At 38.8% G+C, this 20,072-nt stretch overlaps 2 protein-coding genes and 1 long non-coding RNA gene across 9 annotated transcripts; all 3 read left to right on the top strand.

Moving 5' to 3' along the window:
- Positions 1-657: 657 nt before the first annotated feature.
- Positions 658-3,371, top strand: LOC113308142 (ACT domain-containing protein ACR9-like). Its single transcript, XM_026556626.1, has 6 exons — positions 658-943; positions 1,219-1,443; positions 1,543-1,648; positions 2,228-2,582; positions 2,708-2,992; positions 3,075-3,371. Exons 1-6 carry the CDS (start codon positions 781-783, stop codon positions 3,219-3,221), a joined length of 1,281 nt encoding a protein of 426 aa, XP_026412411.1. The 5' UTR covers positions 658-780; the 3' UTR covers positions 3,222-3,371.
- Positions 3,372-4,740: 1,369 nt separating this feature from the next.
- Positions 4,741-8,995, top strand: LOC113313282. 7 transcript variants are annotated; one of them, XR_003341775.1, is made up of 6 exons: positions 4,741-5,226; positions 5,381-5,765; positions 5,871-5,954; positions 6,305-6,558; positions 7,080-8,493; positions 8,640-8,995. It is a non-coding gene; the product is annotated as an uncharacterized LOC113313282 (long non-coding RNA). The 7 variants fall into 7 exon arrangements; XR_003341779.1 differs by having other exon boundaries at positions 4,745-5,226; positions 7,080-7,248; positions 8,389-8,995; XR_003341777.1 differs by having other exon boundaries at positions 4,745-5,226; positions 7,080-7,248; positions 8,043-8,995.
- A 1,145-nt stretch (positions 8,996-10,140) lies between these two features.
- Positions 10,141-12,411, top strand: LOC113307749. Its single transcript, XM_026556198.1, has 3 exons — positions 10,141-10,336; positions 10,444-10,486; positions 12,163-12,411. Coding segments are annotated over exons 1-3 (168 nt in total). The 5' UTR covers positions 10,141-10,212; the 3' UTR covers positions 12,164-12,411.
- Positions 12,412-20,072: the final 7,661 nt, after the last annotated feature.

The following is a 20,072-nucleotide window of genomic DNA, read 5'->3' as shown; positions in this document are numbered from 1 at the left end:
AGACGTCGAAGAAGATGAAGATGATGATGTTGTTCATTTTTTAATGAACTCTGTTTTTTTTTAGGTTTTTATATGGAGTTCATTGCTGGAATGAACTCAGTTTTTTTAAGGTTTTTATATAGAGTTCATTTTCTGGAATGAACTCTGGTTTTTTTAGGTGATTTCTGAAAAAATAAGTAGAAATTAACAGGAGTTCATTTTGAAGAATGAACTGCTACAAAAAGATAAGTAGAAATTAACACGGAAGGGTACTTTTGTCCATTTAATATTTTTAAATAATTATGGACCAAACAGTAAAGGCATTTTCCCAAAGGACCAAACTGACATGGACCGACCTAAGAAGGACCAAACGATTATTTTCCTTTTTTCTTTTTCATGGATCCCAGAGACGTCTTCAGAAGACGTGCAAGGGGTGAGTTTGTGTCTGGCGGTTTTGAGCTCGTTTTTTCAGCTCGGTCTGTAAAGAATTTTTGTTACTGGTAATGCAAATCGACCCTTCTTTCGGTCCCGCTGGAAGACCAATCATACTTTAGCACGATAATAGTAACGTGTCAAGATATTAATTACGGGCACACACTCCGGTTCTGATACTTCGATTCGGTATACCAAACCGACAGCTACTGGTGGATCATCACCCTATCCATTCGAGACACTAGCAGACTAGACAGTAGTACACCTAAAAAACAAACAAGAAAAAAGCGTAAAAAACAACCTCTTTCTTTTTCTTAGAAAGTCATAGCAGTCACCAGGATCTTGAGTTTCTGATTTCTTCTTGATTTGATGAAATCCATGGGGTTTTCCAGTGATGATGTTGTATTAATCGAGAAGGGTAATAAACCAGAGGAACCTTATGTAATTACTGTTAATTGTCCAGACAAAACTGGACTTGGTTGTGATCTCTGTCGAATAATTCTTGATTTTGGCCTCTCAATCAGCAAAGGAGGTTAGTGAATTTATTCTTGATTTTCTCCTTTTCAATTTCATGTTTCGTTGTTGTTTAATCTGAGTCTTTAGGTTTAATGGTTGTTAATTCTAGAATCTCTGGTTGTTTTTTTATTTACTCATCATATGTATGGTCTAGTAGAGCGGTAAAGATGTTGGATGTTGATACTTACTAACGACCTCACTTCCAAATTCTTTAGGACCATAATTTTCTACTGACTGAAAAGATTGGCTAATTATGGCTTAATACAATCAATTATTTTTGTTGGGTTGTAGATGTTTCAACAGATGGAAAATGGTGCTATGTAGTGTTATGGGTTATTCCACATTCATTTTCAAGTAATATAAGATGGGCAAGTTTGAAAGATCAATTAGTATCTGTGTGTCCATCAAATTCAGCTTCGTTTTATTTCAATCAACAATCAGATAGCAAATCGTCATCTTCTCCGCTGGTGTACTTGTTAAAATTCTGCTGCCTTGACAGGAAAGGACTGTTACATGGTAAGCATGATTTATTAGAATGTCTTTAGTTATTGAAATTGTCTGTTTTACTTTTGTAATCTTTGCTGGTTGTAATCTGTTCAAGGGTTTTACGTGTAGATGTTACAAAGGTTCTTTGTGAGCTTGAGCTAACAATTCAAAGAGTAAAAGTGATGACAACCCCTGATGACAAAGTCATGGATATGTTCTTTGTTACAGATAACTTGTGAGTAGTCTTTATTTTTCGTTCAATAAGTATTACGACTTTTGAAAATATAGTCATTGAAGTAGCTGCAACAAATCATATTATTCCAATATAGGTATTCAACTGCCCTCTATATGATCAAAAACAAAAATCTGTTTTAATGATAAGTTGATAACAGAATTATGTGTGTTGCATTTCTAGTTCTTCATCTTGTTGGTGTTATTGTCAAGGAAAAAACAAACAGGTCCACCGTGCATGTGTAGAACCCTCACCCTGAAGCTGCACAATCTATTGTGGCAAGGGGAGGGGGTCATGACCCAACCTTGTTGAGTGAGCTCACGCCTTGACCATTTTACTGCAGAGCACATATATCATCTGCTTTATTTCGATCAAGCACATATATCATCTGCTCGCGGTCGTATTTTACTAGAATGCTAAGAAAAGATTCAAGTTAGTTTGTAATAGTTGTCGCAGGACAATTATTCCAGAAATCATAGTAGTTCGGTTTTAATGCCCTGGTTCGTATTGAAGCCATACAAATGATATACCAAGTATTGTGTCTACTGTCAACTGATTCCAATTTGTTATATTGTTTTTCAGGGAGCTTTTACACACAAAAAAGAGGCGAGAGGATACATGTCGGAGCTTATATGCCATTTTAGGAGATTCGTGCATCAGCTGTGATCTTCAGCTGTCAGGTCCTGAATATGAAGCTCTCCAACAAGGGATGTCTTCTCCTCCACCCACTGTTGCAGAGGAGTTGTTCTGCTGTGAGCTTTCAGAAAAGGAAAATCTTTCACATGCTCTAACCCCAGATCTGAACAAACTAAAATCACCAAGTGTTACGATTGACAATTCCTTGAGTCCAGCTCATACACTGCTTCAAATTCACTGTGTTGATCAAAAGGGTCTGCTTTATGACATTATGAGAACCCTGAAAGACTGCAATATTCAGGTGCTTATTTAGCTAAGTTTATCTCTTTGACTTCCATTTCTCTACTTTCACGTGTCAGCAAAAAGAAAAAAGTACTTCATTTTCTCTTTTGATGTTTGATTTATGTTGTTTTCTCTTATCGTTAGATAGCTTATGGCCGGTTCTCATCCATCACCAAGGGTTTCCGAGATGTTGACCTATTTATTCAACAAAAGGATGGAAAAAAGCTTCTAGATTCCGAGAAGCAAAGCTCTCTTTGTTTCCGTCTAAAGGTGGAGATGCTTCACCCCTTGCGAGTAATTATTTCCAACCGCGGCCCTGACACCGAGCTGCTTGTTGCTAATCCAGTGGAGATTTGTGGAAAGGGAAGACCACGCGTCTTCTATGATGTCACCCTTGCCTTAAAGGTTCTTGGTATCTGCATTTTCTCGGTAAGAAACTTTAATAATGATATTCTTAGTGACTCACTATCTTCAACTACAATAAGCAAGCGTTCGTTGTCTTTCTTTGTAGGCTGAGATTGGGAGAAATTTGACATCTGATCGTCAATGGGAAGTCTACAGGTTCCTTCTAGATGAAAGCCATGAGTTTCCGCTTACAAATAATCGAGCTAAAAACCAGATTGTGGACAAAGTAAGAAGAACACTGATGGGGTGGTGAGTTATTTCATTCACTTGTAAATTTCTGGGGAGTTTTTCCTGTTGCACTGGATGTTTGGTTCCCTTGTGTAAAATATGTACAGTTAATGAGTGTAATCTTACCTCCATGTTATCTAATTCAATGCGGTTTGCATTCTTTTGTAATTGGTTCTTACGTCGTTTGTCATAGTCAATGTGTGCATGGGTTTGTTAATCGTTCACACTGTCGTTTGAATCAGAACAGGTAAGCCGGTTATTTTGAACTTGAGAAGCCTACTTCCATTTTTAAGCAGTCTAGCACGGTTGAAGTTCCTTGGTTGAAGTTCCTCCGATGCAACGGTTTCCAATCCATGTCCTGACACTATAAAAATCTCTTTAGCACATTTGAAGCTCCTCTAATGCCAATCCAACACTATATAAACCCCTTTTACGCATGGAGTAACTCGGTCGGTGGTAATCCGAGTCGCGGGAACACCATTGATCAAACACGTGCTGTTAAAAAGGTCTGGCGAGCCATTGCAAAATAAAATGGTAAACGTTAATCCCACACATTTCATATGGGTTATGATTAATAAATGTGCACGCTACATCTAGAAGAAGCAGGGCTGAACATGATATCGGTTTTCCGTTGGCACCGGACCAAATCAGACCAATTAGGAAAAAACCAAACCGAACCATTTACTAATGGATTGGTAACGGTGTAGAAAGTGGAAAGCCGATAGTTTTGGTTTTGGTTTGGTTTGACCTCTAAAACCGAACCAAAAGTCATTGGAAAACCGATTAATTTTTAAACTTAGTTTCTACCGTTGATTTACAAGTATTAGATTCTACCCATTGATTTAGAGGATAAATAGAAACCCTAAATCTAAAATTTCATTATGATACACTCCCTCTTTCTCTTTCTCCTTCTCTTTGTCGCCTCCTTTCTCCACCCCCAACTACTGCTGCTGCTACTCGACTTTTTTCTTCCCGTCTTCCTTCTTTTTTATTGTCAATAACTAAATTAAGATATATTATATATCTTCTTTTGATCTAGAATTAGAGTAAGTTTTAACTATTCTTGATGTTTTTATTTTTTATTTTTTTTTGATCTGTAAATTTGTGTAAACCAGTACTATCGGCAACTATGATTTTTTTATCTGTAAATTTGTGTTTTTTTCTTTTTTTGGTTTGACATAATTATTGGTTAACCAAAAATCACTGGGATAAACCGAAACCAACTGGAACCATTTGGAAACCGAACCAATGGTTAATGGATTGGTTTGGTTTAGATTTTTGGAAACCAATAATATTGGTTTCGGATTTGGTTTCGCTAGAAACCGAACCAAAACCGACTATGAACAGCCCTAAGGAGAAGCTAACAATGCAACCCCGATGACTTACCGTTACCGCAAGTGCAAACACCAGGGGCCTGTGCCAATCTGATAATCTAACTCTTTTAAAATCCTAAGTCATATAAGCTATCACTTCGCAGGGTGATCTCACCATCCCCTCCCCAAATTGCATAGAAATTCTCTTTTTTGCGCCATGCCATTTTCTCATCTCCCTCCCTTGCTATGTCACTTGCCATCTCATCCCTACGTTTAAAACTTGAAAACTTTCATGATAAAAGAAAAAGAAAAAAGAACCTAAAAGCATCACCTATTCTCCCTACTCTCCTATGGAACCTTACGCAGCCAAAAAGGGTTTAATCACTTGAAGTTTACATTAGAGTTTACATGAAAAAATCCATCTTTTTCATGTTCTCTTACGACAAGAAAGCTAACATCTCAAGATTTTGCTGGGAAACCCTTCTTTCTCCATAATAACTTTTCTTAGCGAACTCCATTTCTCTTAGGGTTTGTTATCACATCTCATCATGGACGGAGGAATTTTTAAGAACATAAATAATGAAACACCATATGCCTGTAATGATTACATCTCAATAGCAGTCTTTTTAATTTTTTGTAATCTTTGTTTGTTTCGATCTATTCTGCAGGTACGATTTTTATTGAAACGGATATGCAACAAAATCCCATTCTTTTTTGGTAAATCCTAACCATATTCTTCATTGATCCCTTTCTTATTCATTCTTTGTATGTTTTGGTTCAATTTATTGATTTTGTTCTGATTATTTCAAGTTGTTTTGTTGTTTATTGATGATTTTGTTCTAAATATTGTTTGTTTGGTTTAATTTTACAGCTGCGAATTTTCTTTGCTCTTGATAAACAACAAAATCATCTCTATGTGTAAACTCTAACCTTATTTTTCACAAAGATTTTTATTGTTATTTGGGTTTCTATAAAATATATTCAATATATGATAGACAGTTTTTCAATCCTCAACCGATTATAGAGTGTACTTCTTTACCTATATTTTACCTAATTTGAAATTCAGAACATTTTATTGATTTTAGTATGCAATGCCACTATTTCTCTGTGAACCAGCACACCCTAACAGGAAAGACACCTCTACCATGAGTTTTATTTATCAGTATTTGTGGGCTCAGTTAAATGGTCAGGTTGTTAACAAGTTGACCATAGCTGCACTGCTCAGTGTTGTTGCTGATAAAGCCTTTTGTCGAGAGGTAAGCAAAAGTCGAAACCATTTTTTAAGAAATGTTTATTGAATTTTGAATTATATGTTACCCTTATAACTTCGTTATTCTTTTAACATCATTGTGTTATTACAGGCCATGTCCAATTACAATATGACTCTTATTGTGGATATTCAGCCAGGTCTGCATGGGAAGAGACAATGCGCGAGCTAAATGGAGGTAATACTTGATTTTTTTATTCGAAGCTCCCTGTTACTATTTCTCGGTCCAATTTTGGTGCATGAATCTGGTCCCTCTCTTATTCATGAATTAAGATGCTAGATGCATTTTTCATCTTAGCACAACTGAAAGTATGCTTGCTAATAAAAGCTGATTCCCAGTAAGAATCGGAATAGACTTCAACACTACAACATGTCATCAATATGAATTGCACGTTTAGTAGTTGTTGCTTATTATCTAACATCATTGTGCATCTTAATCTTTGCTCATTAAAAATCCCTGTTTCATAAAGAATTTAGTGCTTTTGTCGGTGACATTGGATTAATCATTTGTATGATTTGGATATATAGCTGGATATGCGCCAGGTAATGGATCCAGAGCTGTTGTGGGTGAGGGTTTGGTGCCATGAAAATACGTCTTATGCAATCCAACGAGATGGGAAGCTCAGCAACAAAGAAAATGAAGTGTCATAGAATTGCAGTTCTCTTGAATGTTATGTCATCAGCTGGTAGTGTGAACGGAGTAGTTTTCATCAGTAGCTGGTCCTAGAGTTGTCTGATATGGAGTCGTTGTGACCTCAAGGATGAAGAGAACTTGAGTTAAGGTATGATGTTTTTCAAATTGTATTCATTTGATGATCCCTGTAAGGCGCGGTCAGCGAGAACTAATTATTGGGGACAGGCAGAATGGTAAAACAGCAGTGGCCACGGATACTATTCTCTATCAAAAAGGGAAAAATGTAGTATTCTATGTACTATCAATAGGATCAATTATAACAAATCATACACTCATATTCTGGAAATACCTGAACAAAGAAATTCTGCGATCGAACTAACAGAATGCACTATTAAAAAAATTCCAGGAGTTCATGGTTCTTATGGACCTAATTCATTGAAATCCCGTCCAGTAAATTCTTACCTAACAATAAACACATATAATAGCTCTCGAAACAAATGCTCGATTTTATTTTCTATCAAACAAAGGGTGCAATTGGAAGGGTGTTGTTCAAGTTTGTTTAATCAGTGACTCTTACCTAAATGCAATGTTATAACTGTGATGCTGTGAGTTTTGGTGTGGTCTTAAGAGTACTTACATTTAGAAGCTACTTTTGTTGGTGTTTTGCAGAGCAGATCCCAGTGGAATTAGCGATAAATGTTACTACCGGGGAACTTTTAATACAATGAACATGTTTCCTGATGGAAATTATGTTTGTTGTATCAAGCCATGTAAATTCCTACTTTACGTGGGAGCCTGGGAAGGTCGGCTTCTTTGATATCTACATCCAATTGTACAGGTAAACCTTCTTGACTTAGTATGTATGCACTCCTTTCTTATCCATCGATCATTGCTCTTTTGGTACAGCATAAATAATTTATTGATAATTATGGCCATTTTCTGAGATTGTTAAGTTGTTGAATTCCGAGTACATCAATAACGGCTCATGTACAGGGTACTGATCAGTACATTTGGCAATTGCATATGGTTATCAACAGGGGCCGAGCCACATTGAGAGGTGGGTGGGCAATTGCACCCCCTCAAATTTAAGCTTCCAAACCTAATTTAAGCACTTTCCCCCCAATTTTAGTCATTTTAACCCTTTTGCACCCCCTAAAATGTGCACCGGCTGATAACTTGCCCACCCATTTCTAGATTTCTGGCTCCGCCCCTGGTTATCAACTACCTTCACATGTTAAGAGAACAATATACTCTGTATATCTATTAGCAATGGATACAGACTACTTATGGTTCCTACTCCTAGATAGTTCAATGCACAAAAGTCATCTCTAACAGTGCATACAATCATTGCAAGCAATGGCAATTGCATAGCCGTACATATTTAGGTGAATGTGAATGCCCAATCTGAGGGTTAGTAGAGTGATGGGCCCAAATGCAACGCATGAGTTTGTGCACTTCAGGGTACTCCGTGCTTGCAATATAAATTTTCATGAAGAACATGCAGTCAAGCAGTATAAGTTACTTTATAGAAAGAAAGTCAGTCATACTTTGTTTTAAATTCACCATGGGATGACCTCGACAAAGGTTTTCTTGGTTCACCTGATGGAATCATTGGTAATGATGGAATTCCAGAGATCAAAAGCCTACATTTTGGTGATGTTGATGTTGCAAAATATTTATCGTGGGACGAGTACATCTTCAATGTATTCCTCAATATGGAGCTATTGGGTCGATATTGGTTGAATTATCAAGTATAGGAGGGTCATAAAGGTACTGTGAAGTTGGAGTGGTATATATAAAAGTAGTTTATGTAGAATTTATAGGAATATAGATCAGTGCATGGGAGATATTGAAAGAAGCTTTATACTAATAACATCGTTAAGGGCCGTCTCGAAGAGCTAACATTTTGACCAGCACCTAGACATGAATTATATGGTGTCATTAACGAGGCAATAGCCCTAATGTTGCCTTTAATCAGTATCTGCTACTAGAGGACTTTGTACATTGTTGAGTTGGAGATTGCAAAGTGGGTTTTACAAATGATTTGGTTGCGGCTGATAAAACATTTACATGGCTTCACCAGGTTAGGGATTTGAATCTTTACGTTTATATGCCCTTATCAATGTTCGCGACCTCAAATATTAAATGCACCCTAGCAAACTGCAGGTTAATTGTAGATTTTTGTTCGTACAGTTATACTCATGATGGGTGTTTTTTGTCATTTGCAAGACTGATGACTTTGGTTCCAGAAATGAAACCTCGAAAACATTGACAATGTCATGTTTCTGTGTCGTACTGCTAAGAGAAAATATGATTTCCCCTCTCGCAAAGCAAAGCAAAGCCATCCATTACTTTCATGGGGAATTTTCAAAACCCAACTACCACAAGCTGTAGCGTGCATGAGAGCATTGACAACATTTCACAGTGTGACGGTCACGATCGACTCTGGCTACTTTGTGCCCATCAACATAATATTTGTGGTAATAATTCATATATGAAATTCAATTCTTTTAATTGAAGATGAAATTCTTTGTATATTTGTATAACAGTATAACGTGATGTTCAAAAGCCTAGCATTTTTTACTCAAATCCATTCTTTGGAAAGGATAGTAACTTTCAAAAATTGTTGTTTGGTGCTAATTATTTTGTTATACTGAATTCGCGAACGTATTTTGAATAGACACTTTCTTTTTTTTAAATTATTAAATACAATCATGAGCGTGGTTAATAGCATGATGTTGCGTAAGGCTTAGATTTTACTATTGGGTTTTATTATGGTTTATACAATCAAGGATTGAGAAAAAACAAACTATAAAAAAAACACCAAATAAAAGATCTTAAGGGATGGGGTGAGGCGAAGCAGATCCACACCAAGTTAAAAATCCTAAGCAACACCAAATGTATTGGGACAAGACGAGGCAAAATCGAGCTAAATCAAATATAAAATCTTAAGCGACGGAATGAGGCGAAGCAGAGCCACACCAAATAAAAAATTCCAAGCGACGGGGCGAGGCGAAGCGAAGCCGAGCCACACCATATAAAAAATACGTCAGGACGGGGCGAGGCGATGCCACGGGACACCAAATAAAAAATGTCGGGACAAGGCGAGGTGAAGCCGAGCCACATCAAATAAAAAATCCTAAACGGCGGGGCGAGGCGAAGCAGAGCCATGCAAATAAAAAATCCTAAGCGACGGGGCGAGACGAAGCAGAGCCACGCCAAATAAAAAATCCTAAGCGACGGGGCGAGGCAAAGTCGAGCCACACCAAATAAAAAATCCTAAGCGACGAGACGAGGCGAACCCGAACTACACTAAATCAAAAACGCATCGCGACGAGACGGGGAGAAGCCACATGACACCAAGCCAAAAATATGGTTAAAAGAAGCAAAAAATGATGGTGGATGGTTTTCGGGTCCGCCCGATACGTAGCACGGGCACAAAATCTAGTATCAAGTATGGTGACATTATTTGTAAGATTAAAGTGGTTCAGCATGATCCGAGAAGGAGACGGCCACTTTTCGTCCAAATTCCGGGCACTTCTCCATTTCTGTTTTCCACATCTTTATTTACACTTGGCCTATGAAGATGATCCAGAGGCTGAAATTCATTCCACCCACACCGAAACAAACGGGTAGATGAAGAAGATGCTGCACTAAATTTTAACGGATGCGAAACACTGAATAATAATACCACCTTAAAAGGGTAAACCCGATAGGAAATAGTAGTACATTGTTTCATTTTTGCTGAAGAGAGAGAGAGAGAGAGAGAAGAAGAAGACTCATCAGAAAAGAGAGAAACAAGATGCCGAAATTGTTCGATGCATGGCCTGTTTACTTCAGGAGAGAATGGAAGCGTAACTGGCCGTTCTTGGTCGGATTTGCCGTTACTGGTACCATCATCACTAAGCTGTCTCTTGGACTCACTGGTAATAATTATTTCTTTTCTTCTTTTTTTTTTTTTTAATTTTTTTTCCCTAATCAAGTTTTTGTAACCCTAAATCTGATGTATTTTGTGGTATTTTATTTATTGTAGAGGAGGATGCGAAGAAGTCTGCGTTCGCACAGAGGCATAAATGGTACATATTATACTTGCCCTTTATTTTGACCTAATTTATATTAAATCCTGATTTTAGTATCTGTTTCTATTGTAGATCTATTTTTTTTATTGGGTTTAGTTATCTATCGTGATTGATCTATGTCTGTTTTAGGAGTTTTTAATTACAAATGGATTGAGAAAGTATCAATTCCTGTGTGAATACTTTCTGTTTCTGTAAATGCTTTGTAAACTTCATTTGAGGTTCGAATTTTCAGTTAATTATTGGCCCTAAATCTAGAATAAGTTACATGTGCAAGGGGATATTAGTGTTGTTTGTGCTGCATTATGGGCGCTACGGCAAGGTCAAGATATTAAGATGTTTTGCTGCTACCATGAGAGCAGGAGTAAATTCACTAAGTTAGTATGTCTTTGTTAACTCCACAAGCTCACTAGATTTTGTTTCTTCTCTGGTTTTTGATTGATAGTATATATGGCGTGTGCAATTAGTTGATTGAGTAAATTTCAATTGTTGCTGATTTGTTTTATATAACTAATATGTGATAATCTCTGCACAATAATTCAGGTCGTCAGTTCTGTAATTAGAAGTTGATTTATCAGCATACACCTTTGTCACTCTACTACTACTATGCAATCTGTTAGCTTCTTTATTCGCCAGTCCAAAAGGCATATGCTCTCTCCACAACTAATGATATTGTTTAGCTCCGTAATAAAGAAATTGAAATCACCTAATGTTGAGAATAGTGTTGTTTGGACTTCTCTTGTAGAAATCTACTGACTGGCAAGTTTGTTAAGCTTTAGATACAGGTTTCACCACCATCAACCCCATTATGTGTTCTTGAGATAACTGCAAGTCATATTGCATGTGATCCGTTCCATTCTGACACATCTGGAACATTTTGCGAAAGTTGCACATCCGGAACAGATGATGCGGACGAGATCTTTCCTCCAACATTAGATATCTTGCTTAACAATAGTCAATGTACATTATGAATTAGATTGTCAACACTCAGGATATCTCTGTCACTGAAGCATAATATATGATCAGCAAGAATGGCTTGGGGGCTTTCTTTAAAATGCTCATCAAACCAGGAATATCTTTCACAGAATGGAAAGCTTCCTGCAGTAGATCAGTTGATAAATCAAGATATGAAAGCTAGGTAGTTTGGTCCACTCAATTACTAGGAACTACGAAAGAGAATATATCCATGCACCTGCCTAGTTCAGGCTCAGTAGCAACCTTGAGCATCTCAACCTCATATCTAAATATAGTTGTTCTGACCATGATGAAAGATTCAAAGCCACGAGGGTTTGAGTACTAAAATTGATGGAGCAACAAGTTATATCTTTGCTTCCCTTTGGCTATAGACTTCTTCATTTCTTTTATGGATTCTTATGCATCATAGGATCTGAACATGCATATTGGTTATTATATTACTGTTCTCAGTTATATTATACTGTTTATTGAAGCATGATTAATATGTATGTAACTGAGAATTTATTAAGCTTTCAAGGATGCTTCTCAAACCAGTTTTATATTTCCTGAAAGCTATTATTATTTCTTAAACCAGTTTGCGTTTCACATCTCTTGCTTAATTAAACTTGTCTCATGCTTTTATCTTATTTCAGCTGCTATGAAATTGTATGCTGGCAAATATATGACCTTTTTACTGATGGTGGTTTTCTATTCTCTTGCAGATGAATCCTCAATTTTGGTGGCTTAGTGACTGGATCAAAAAAAAATTCCTTTCATGAGTGGGGTAGTGTTAACCACTTTTCATTGTGGGTGTTATTAAGTTACAATCCAGATAATTTCTAAAATTCTCAGATGTTGAATTTACTGTCTGCTTTTGTCAAGTTGAATAAGAATCAGACTGGGATATAAAGTTGGATTGGTGGTACTTTTGTTACAAAATATGAATGCATTCTTCTTTTCTCTTTCCCCTACCAAGTATTTTGAAGAGGTTTCTTAGTTTGCATACAACAGGCTGCAATCGAAGCAGCAATACAAAAATTCGATATATCATCAAAAGAAACCTGTCTACGAAGGACAGGAGCAACTTCCGTTGCATGATCGCCCCTCCCTCACAAACTCTCACGAGTCTCACCCATCACTGAGCACACCACTCTAATAAAAGTCGGTAAGAAAAGTAGAGCTGGCTCGGATATCACTGCAGACCCAAATTTATTAGTTGTGTACTGTCTGTGCATTCCTGTGATTATTCCAGATTTTGCTTTTTGATGGAACCATCAATCTTGAGCAGTCCGGCTGTGCAACAATTAAGAGACCAAACACAAATAATTCTGTGTAAACCACTCCACTAGTCTCAAGTCCCATGCTTAGACCTACAGATAGGGCTGAACATGGTTTCGGTTTTCCGCTGGAACCGGACCAAATCAGACTAATTAGGAAAAAACCAAACCGAACCATTTACTAATGGATTGGTTACGGTGTAGAAACCGATAGTGTTGGTTTTGGTTTGGTTTGACCTCTAAAACCGAACCAAAAACCATTGGAAAACCGATTAATTTTTAAGCTTAGTTTCTACCGTCGATTTACAAGTATTAGATTCTACCCATTGATCTAGAGGATAAATAAAAACCATAAATCTAATATTTCATTATGATACTCTCCCTCTTTCTCTTTCTCCTTCTCTCAGTCGCCTCTCTTCTCCACCCCCAACTACAGCTGCTGCTACTCGACTTTTTTCTTCCCGCCTTCCTTTTTTTTATTTGTCAATAACTAACTTAAGATATATTATATATCTTCTTTTGATCTCTAGAATTAGAGTAAGCTTTAACTATTCTTGATATTTTTTTTTTTGTCTGTGAATTTGTGTAAAGCAATACTATCGGCAACTACGATTTTTTTGTCTGTAAATTTGTGTATTTTTTTTTTTTGGTTTGATATAATTATTGGTTAACCAAAAACCAGTGGGACAAACCGAAACCAACTGGAACCATTTGGAAATCGAACCAATGGTTAATGAATTGGTTTGGTTTAGATTTTTAGAAACCAATAGTATTGGTTTCGGTTTTGGTTTGGCTAGAAACCGAACCAAAACCGACCATGAACAGCCCTACCTACAGATAGTAGGTTGGGGAGGGTGTATTGCAGCTGCAGCTAATAGGAGAAGCGGTGGAGTGTTGCACCCTGGTAGTCGAGAATATTTGAGCATTTCATAATCCATTATGAGAAAAGTAAGAAGCTCCCGCTGTGGATTCAAACATAGATTTACTCAATATGGTATTGCGTATTTTACATATGTAGGTGTAAATAATCCACAGATCCAGGTGGAGCAGTCCTAAGCAATATCGTACCGATGATAGGGAAAGAGCGTAGCACCAAATCATCTTCTTAAAGACTGGCGCGAAGAAAGAGATACCCAGAAGAACCCACGAAGCCAGCACGTGTATAGGTGAAACTCGGATGTGATGGAAAGATGTGTGTCGGATGCTAGAGTAATAAATGCTCTGACAGGGTAGCTGGAGAAGATAAGAAGAATCTGGTCAAAGTGGGGCGAACGCTAATAACATCGGGTCAGGATAGAAAAAGACGTCAGATCATATAACATCAAGTAGCCAACATCGGGTAGAAGAATATCGGGAGCCATATCCACCAAGGTCGGGTCAACATCTCAGACGGGACGTCATTTACCACCCGAGAAGAACATCAAGAAAGATATACCATGACATACATTGTAGCTTGGATGTATCAACATATTAGCCTATAAATAGAGAGCCTTGTAATGAGCTAAGGACGAAGTAATCAGTGAGGGAGGAGAGAACACCAAGAGTATTGTGGAGAGAATAGATTGTTGGCTAGTAAGAATCACCATTTGTAATCTTGAGTTGAGTAGTTAGATCATCCTTTCACCCCCGTGGACGTAGGTAATCATGCCGAACCACGTATATCTTGTGTTCATGTTCATCTCTTGCTCGTTTACTTATAATACGTATATTTGAGATGCATTGGATGTAGTAGTAGGATTTTCCACATCTACATTATGGCGCCGACTAAGGGGACCGTATAACATCTTCGGATACCTTGAAATCAGTCGCCAAAAGTGAGAGATCCAAAGCTCCTAAACCACCTTGTGTATTAGTTGAAGCTAAAGGAAGAACTCTTTTGGTTAGACATGCTAGTAGATGGAACTTGCGGATTATTATTATTTTTTACAAAAAATGATCTCTTTATTTTAAAAACTTCTTGAGGTAGATATAGTGGAATTTCTCTTAATCTCGGTGTTAAGTTTTGCTTGAGGGTATTGTTCTTTTTTATTTTCTTTGCTAAGTCGAGTTGTTAGATAGGTTCAAAAGCTCCCAAAATAACATACACCGGTGAATCGGCTCAAAATCATTGAGTTAGGGTTACCGAAACTATGGCTAGAAAGGATCTAACGAGCACTTTGGTAATAAATTCGTTCTAATCTCACAACAAGAGCCTTACAACGTGGTTAAAACGAAAAACCCGAAAGAATCCCAAGGTAAAATTATCCTTGAGGAATTCTGAAGGGAAATTATAGAAAAGAGTCGAGAAAAATCTTATTCTGGTAACTTGTGTTGGTGGTGACGCCGGCAGAACGATTGAAGGCGGTCACCACATCAAAACCTGGCCAAGAAACTTCCCGACCAGTTGTACGGGCAGTTAATGAATTCTGATACAAGGAATATTAGGACAAATGATGATTAATGCATGGTGAGAATACCGAAAGTGACGTAACATGACACTTTATCAAAAACTATCATATTAGTCAAAACCACCTAGTTTGCTGAGTTCAGCATGGCAAAGTAGAAGGAATCGTACTTGGTTGGATTTTCTTCTGGATGTCAGAGCTTTTCTTTCTGTACTTCATTCATAAACCTTTTCGAAAACAATTCAAAGTGAGGTGTTGTATGTTTTGCTGACCTAGGTAGAGACGAGTCTCGGAAGAGAAGGCATACCCGAGCCGATGGCTAGTACTTCAGGAATGAGACGGTAGCAGGAACAAGCATGTAAGAAGGAGTGACGGGTTCACGACAGCAGAACAGCCGACAACACCGGCCTGAAGAATCCCGAGCACCTGCTGGAGGAATGACAACTGTTAATGAGGAGGTTAATTTGAGTATAGACGATAATCTTCCCCCCTTACGCATTAACCCGAGCCAAATGAGACCCGAAAACATGGTGGATGGAATGACTGCATCAGACACTGAAGATGATGAAGAATCATTAATGATGCGAGAGAATCGTAGGCGCAGAATACCAATATGCTTTGGATCAAGAAGAGGAGAGACTCAGACAAGTTCGTTTAGGAAGAAGTAACGCGACCCGAGATATCCCTGAAGAACCTCCAACTGCACCCAAGGTAGTTAATATCACGTATCGGTATCGTATCGGTCGGGTCTTATACACCTATACAAATGATAATATCTGTTTTTATAGGCGATACATCATTTAATATAAAATTTCAAATAATTATAAAACCATAGTAAAAAATAATAAGAATCATACACATATCTCAAATTTCCAAAATACAAGGTGGTTTATTAGCCAAGGTTGTGATTGTTGTCCCATTATGCCGGTAAATCTTTTTTATTATCCTTCATATTTATCTTTTATATTTCTCTGCCTTGCAATCGAAATATAGTTTCCATCTTATATCCTACCATATAGTCATTGATTTTATATTATAAATATATTAGGGATTTTTACCTTCTCCAATTGACATTGTACTTGTCTGTAAAGACTAGATGCATGTTGATGAAAAATTTATTCACAAAACCGATATTATCGGTGTACAAGTAAAACCGATATATCGATCTGTACCGGCATGTACAACCGATAATATCATTTCGTCTTTGTATCGCCGATATTTTCGATATCGTATAGGTATTTTCCGATATCCGATAAAAACCTGTAATATCGGCATGTACAACCGATATTGACTACCTTGACTGCAACCCCCGTCGCACCACCAACTGCGCCACCTACCACAGTAGGAAATCATGTGAACGGTCACTCCAGCCATGAAAGTACGGATCCGACATTGATGGCTATCCTGGCAAACCAAAGGAGGCAGGAGGAATTCATGAGAGAACTACAGATAAGGAACTTAGCGTTGGAACACGAGAATTACCAGCTCCGAAATCAAGGGGCGAGATCGCGCGGATCGTCTAGCCGGGGAAAATCAAGTAATCAAACCCGATCAAGGGATACCCGACCACCTCAAGGACGAGCGCCCGATCCGAACAACACGAGAGGAGGGTATGGTCCTCCCGAGAACTCTTCAACCGAGGAGCAAGCACCAGAACGGAGTGGAAGATCGGACAATGCTACGGAAGCTAAGCTCAAAAAATTAGAGGAGATGGTTAAAAAGCTATCTGGAATGGCGAAGATGATAAATTGGCAGAAGTAATAAGTTAAGCCGAGAAGACTCCCTTCACCCGGGAGCTAGAACAAGCGTCATTTCCCCCAAAGTGCACGCTTCCGACGTTTACTTCAAGGTTTTATGGAACCGGAGATGCAGTAGAACATGTTAAGATGTATATTATGTCATTACTCCAATGGAAGAGCAATGACGTGGTCATGTGTAAATTTTTTCCTGCTAGTTTGGAAGGCGAGGCGAGAAACTGGTTCTATACCTTACCGGTGGGATCTATCGTAAATTATGGAGTCTTGATAGAAACTTTCCTTGAAATATATATGCACAACAACATCACCCGACCTAGGGTCAACAAGCTGTTCACTTTGGCAAAAAGGTTCAAGGAACCTAGGGTCAACAAGTTGTTCAACAATTGCACCGATATTGGGAAGGTGCCAGTCGACCAACAGATATTCGGATTCGAAAATTCGCTCGGAAAGTCTGAACCTATCTGGATAGCAATATTCACAGAGAAACCTCAGACGTTGAAAGAAATGAGGAAGATGCGGGAACACACATAGTCTTAGAAGAAATATAAGAGGGGTCCAAAGACAGAGGAGTACAAGAGGCAAGCACAACAGTGGAGGTGGCACCTCAGGAGGCATCAAAGCGACCCAAGAAGAGATCGGATCCACCACATAAAACCTCAGGGAGAAAGGAGTAGGTCGAGAAGGGGAAGAGGCCTCGCCATGAACCAAGAACTTATACACCTCTGAACGCGTCACTAGAAGAAATCTTCAAGGAAGTAGAAAAAATGAATGATATCAGATACCCGAAGACCAGGGGGATACAATTTGATGAAACAAAGAACCATCCTGAATTATGTCATTATCACCAGTACCGAGGCCACTCGACTAACAATTGTCGGGAAGTAAAGGACATAGTTTAACATATGATTCGGGATGGTTACTTAAGGCAATTTGTCAGACTGACAACACCCACTCCCAATGCACCCGACGCACCTGTGCATCAAGTAAGGATTGATCGGGGAACCCAGTTCGTGTGTAACACCATTTCACACTCGGCAACCCAGGGATTTGATTTGAGGACGGGCATCACGTCAAGAATTCACAAAAGGGATCGGGCAGGGAAGGAGATCTTCATTGTCGCCAAAACTTTACCGAAGGAGGCTTGGATGATGCAGTCGATCACTTTCTCTGCCAAGGATGTCTCGATGAACGACCAAGTGCATGGAAACCCACTGGTTATTACCTTACTTATCGAGGAGTGGGGAGTCAAGAGGATACTGGTGGATAGTGGAAGCTCGGTTGAAGTCATTTTCTATGACACATTTAAAAGAATGAAGCTGTCAGACGACATTATAATCCCATCTACCTATCGGATCTATGGCTTCAATGGGACAGTAACCATACCAAAGGGAGAAGTCACACTCAGAGTCTCGGACGAAGAAGGATACTTGGATACCCTCACCACCTTTTGTGTAGTGGATGTCGTGTCACCATATGAGACGATCATCGGGAGACCGTGGATCGCAGGCATCAAAGGGCTAGCATCGGCCTATCACCAAAGGTTGAGGTTCCCCACTTACATGGGCGTCGTTGAAGTAGTAGGCGATCCTCAAGCCGCGAGATAGTGCATGCAGCTATATATTCAGCAAAACGAGGACAGGCGGTCTAGGATGCGTCGAGAAAAGAATAAAGCTAAGGAAATCAAGGCCGGGGAAGAACTAGAGAAAGTAATTTCACAAAAGGTCATGATCTATGAAGCAGGTGATAAAGAGATCTTATAGCAATCAAAGGATGCGACGCCGATCAAGGAACCAAAGCCAAACTTCTCGGCCCTAGAGTCTACTCGGGAGATCAACTTAGGGTCCGAGGAAGAACCAAAAATAGTCAGAATCGGGTCCTTGTTATCGGAAGAACATGCACAAGAACTAGTAGCTCTGTTACGAGAACATATGGATGTGTTCGCCTGGAAAATGCACGATATGGAGGGGATTGACCCAGAGGTGTGTTTCCATCACCTCAGGACAGATCCCAAGTTCAAGCCGATCCGACAGAAAATGCGTAGAATTGCTCCCTAACTAAAACTACAAGCGGCGGTAGAGGCTGAATTAAAAAAGTTACAGGTGGCTGGAATCATTCGAAAGTCCCAATACCCGCAATGGATATCAAACATGGTGATAGTTCCTAAAAGGAATGGAGGGGTAAGAATCTGCATCGACTTTAGTGACTTGAATAAGGTTTTCCCGAAAGATAACTTTCCTCTCCCCAATATTGTTCAGCTAGTAGAATCCACAGTAGGATAAAAGGCGATAACATTAATGGACAGGTACTCGGGGTACAACCAGATCCCCTTGGCTCCCGAGGATCAAGAAAACACATCTTTCTTCACACCTAGAGGACTATATTGTTATACCAAAATGTTGTTCGGGTTAAAAAAACGCAGGTGCTACTTATCAAAGATTAGTAGAGAACATGTTCGAAGATAAAATACACAACACCATTGAAGTTTACGTAGACGACATGTTGGTGAAGAGTAGGGTGGCATCCAGACATATCGATGACCTTCGGGAAATCTTTCAAACTATGAAAAAATACAAAATGAGAGTAAACTCGGCCAAGTGTGCACCTTTTGGGTAACTTCAAGTAAATTCTTGGGGTACATAATCACTGATAAAGGTATAGAACCAGATCCCGACAAGATCAGGGCCATCTTGGAAATGCCATCTCCAGTAACGGTGAAGTACGTACAAAAGCTAAACGGAAACTTGGCAGCGTTGGGACGATTCATTTCACGATCGTCGGACAAATGTAAAGATTTCTTCGGGACACTAAGAAAAGCGGAAAATTTTAAATGGAGAGAGGAGTGCGAGAAGGCATTCCAAAAGACCAAGAAACATCTCGCGAGCTTACCCATACTACAAAGACCCGAGCCGGAAGAAGTGCTTACCCTATACCCCGGGGCAACAAGTTATGCTATAAGTGCAGTTTTAGTCAAAAATGTTGGAGCAGAAGAAAAACCTGTGTACTTCATAAGAAAGACCATGAACCCGACGGAGAAGAACTACACCATAATTGAATAATTAATACTCGCCTTAGTGTTTGTAACGCAAAAGTTGCGAACATACTTCCAGACTCACATGATTCGGGTGCTTACGAAATCTTTTATAGAACCAGTTCTTGACAGTGCAGCGAGATCGGGACGGATCTCTAAATGGAGTGCTCAAATTAAGCAATTTGA

This window comes from Papaver somniferum, chromosome 9 (genome assembly GCF_003573695.1).
Source record: "Papaver somniferum cultivar HN1 chromosome 9, ASM357369v1, whole genome shotgun sequence".
In the NCBI taxonomy this organism is placed as follows: Eukaryota; Viridiplantae; Streptophyta; class Magnoliopsida; order Ranunculales; family Papaveraceae; genus Papaver; species Papaver somniferum.
Note: the sequence above shows the minus strand (reverse complement) of the source record. Positions and strands in the feature narration are given on the sequence as shown.

Bases quoted from the DNA above. Each gene is read 5' to 3' on its own strand.
- LOC113308142 (XM_026556626.1), top strand. From the start codon at position 781: ATGAAATCCATGGGGTTTTCCAGTGATGATGTTGTATTAATCGAGAAG. The intron at 1,444-1,542 runs GTAAGCATGATT...TTTTACGTGTAG, and splicing joins CAGGAAAGGACTGTTACATG to ATGTTACAAAGGTTCTTTGT. The intron at 2,993-3,074 runs GTAAGAAACTTT...CTTTCTTTGTAG, and splicing joins TTGGTATCTGCATTTTCTCG to GCTGAGATTGGGAGAAATTT.
- LOC113307749 (XM_026556198.1), top strand. From the start codon at position 10,213: ATGCCGAAATTGTTCGATGCATGGCCTGTTTACTTCAGGAGAGAATGG. The intron at 10,337-10,443 runs GTAATAATTATT...TATTTATTGTAG, and splicing joins GCTGTCTCTTGGACTCACTG to AGGAGGATGCGAAGAAGTCT.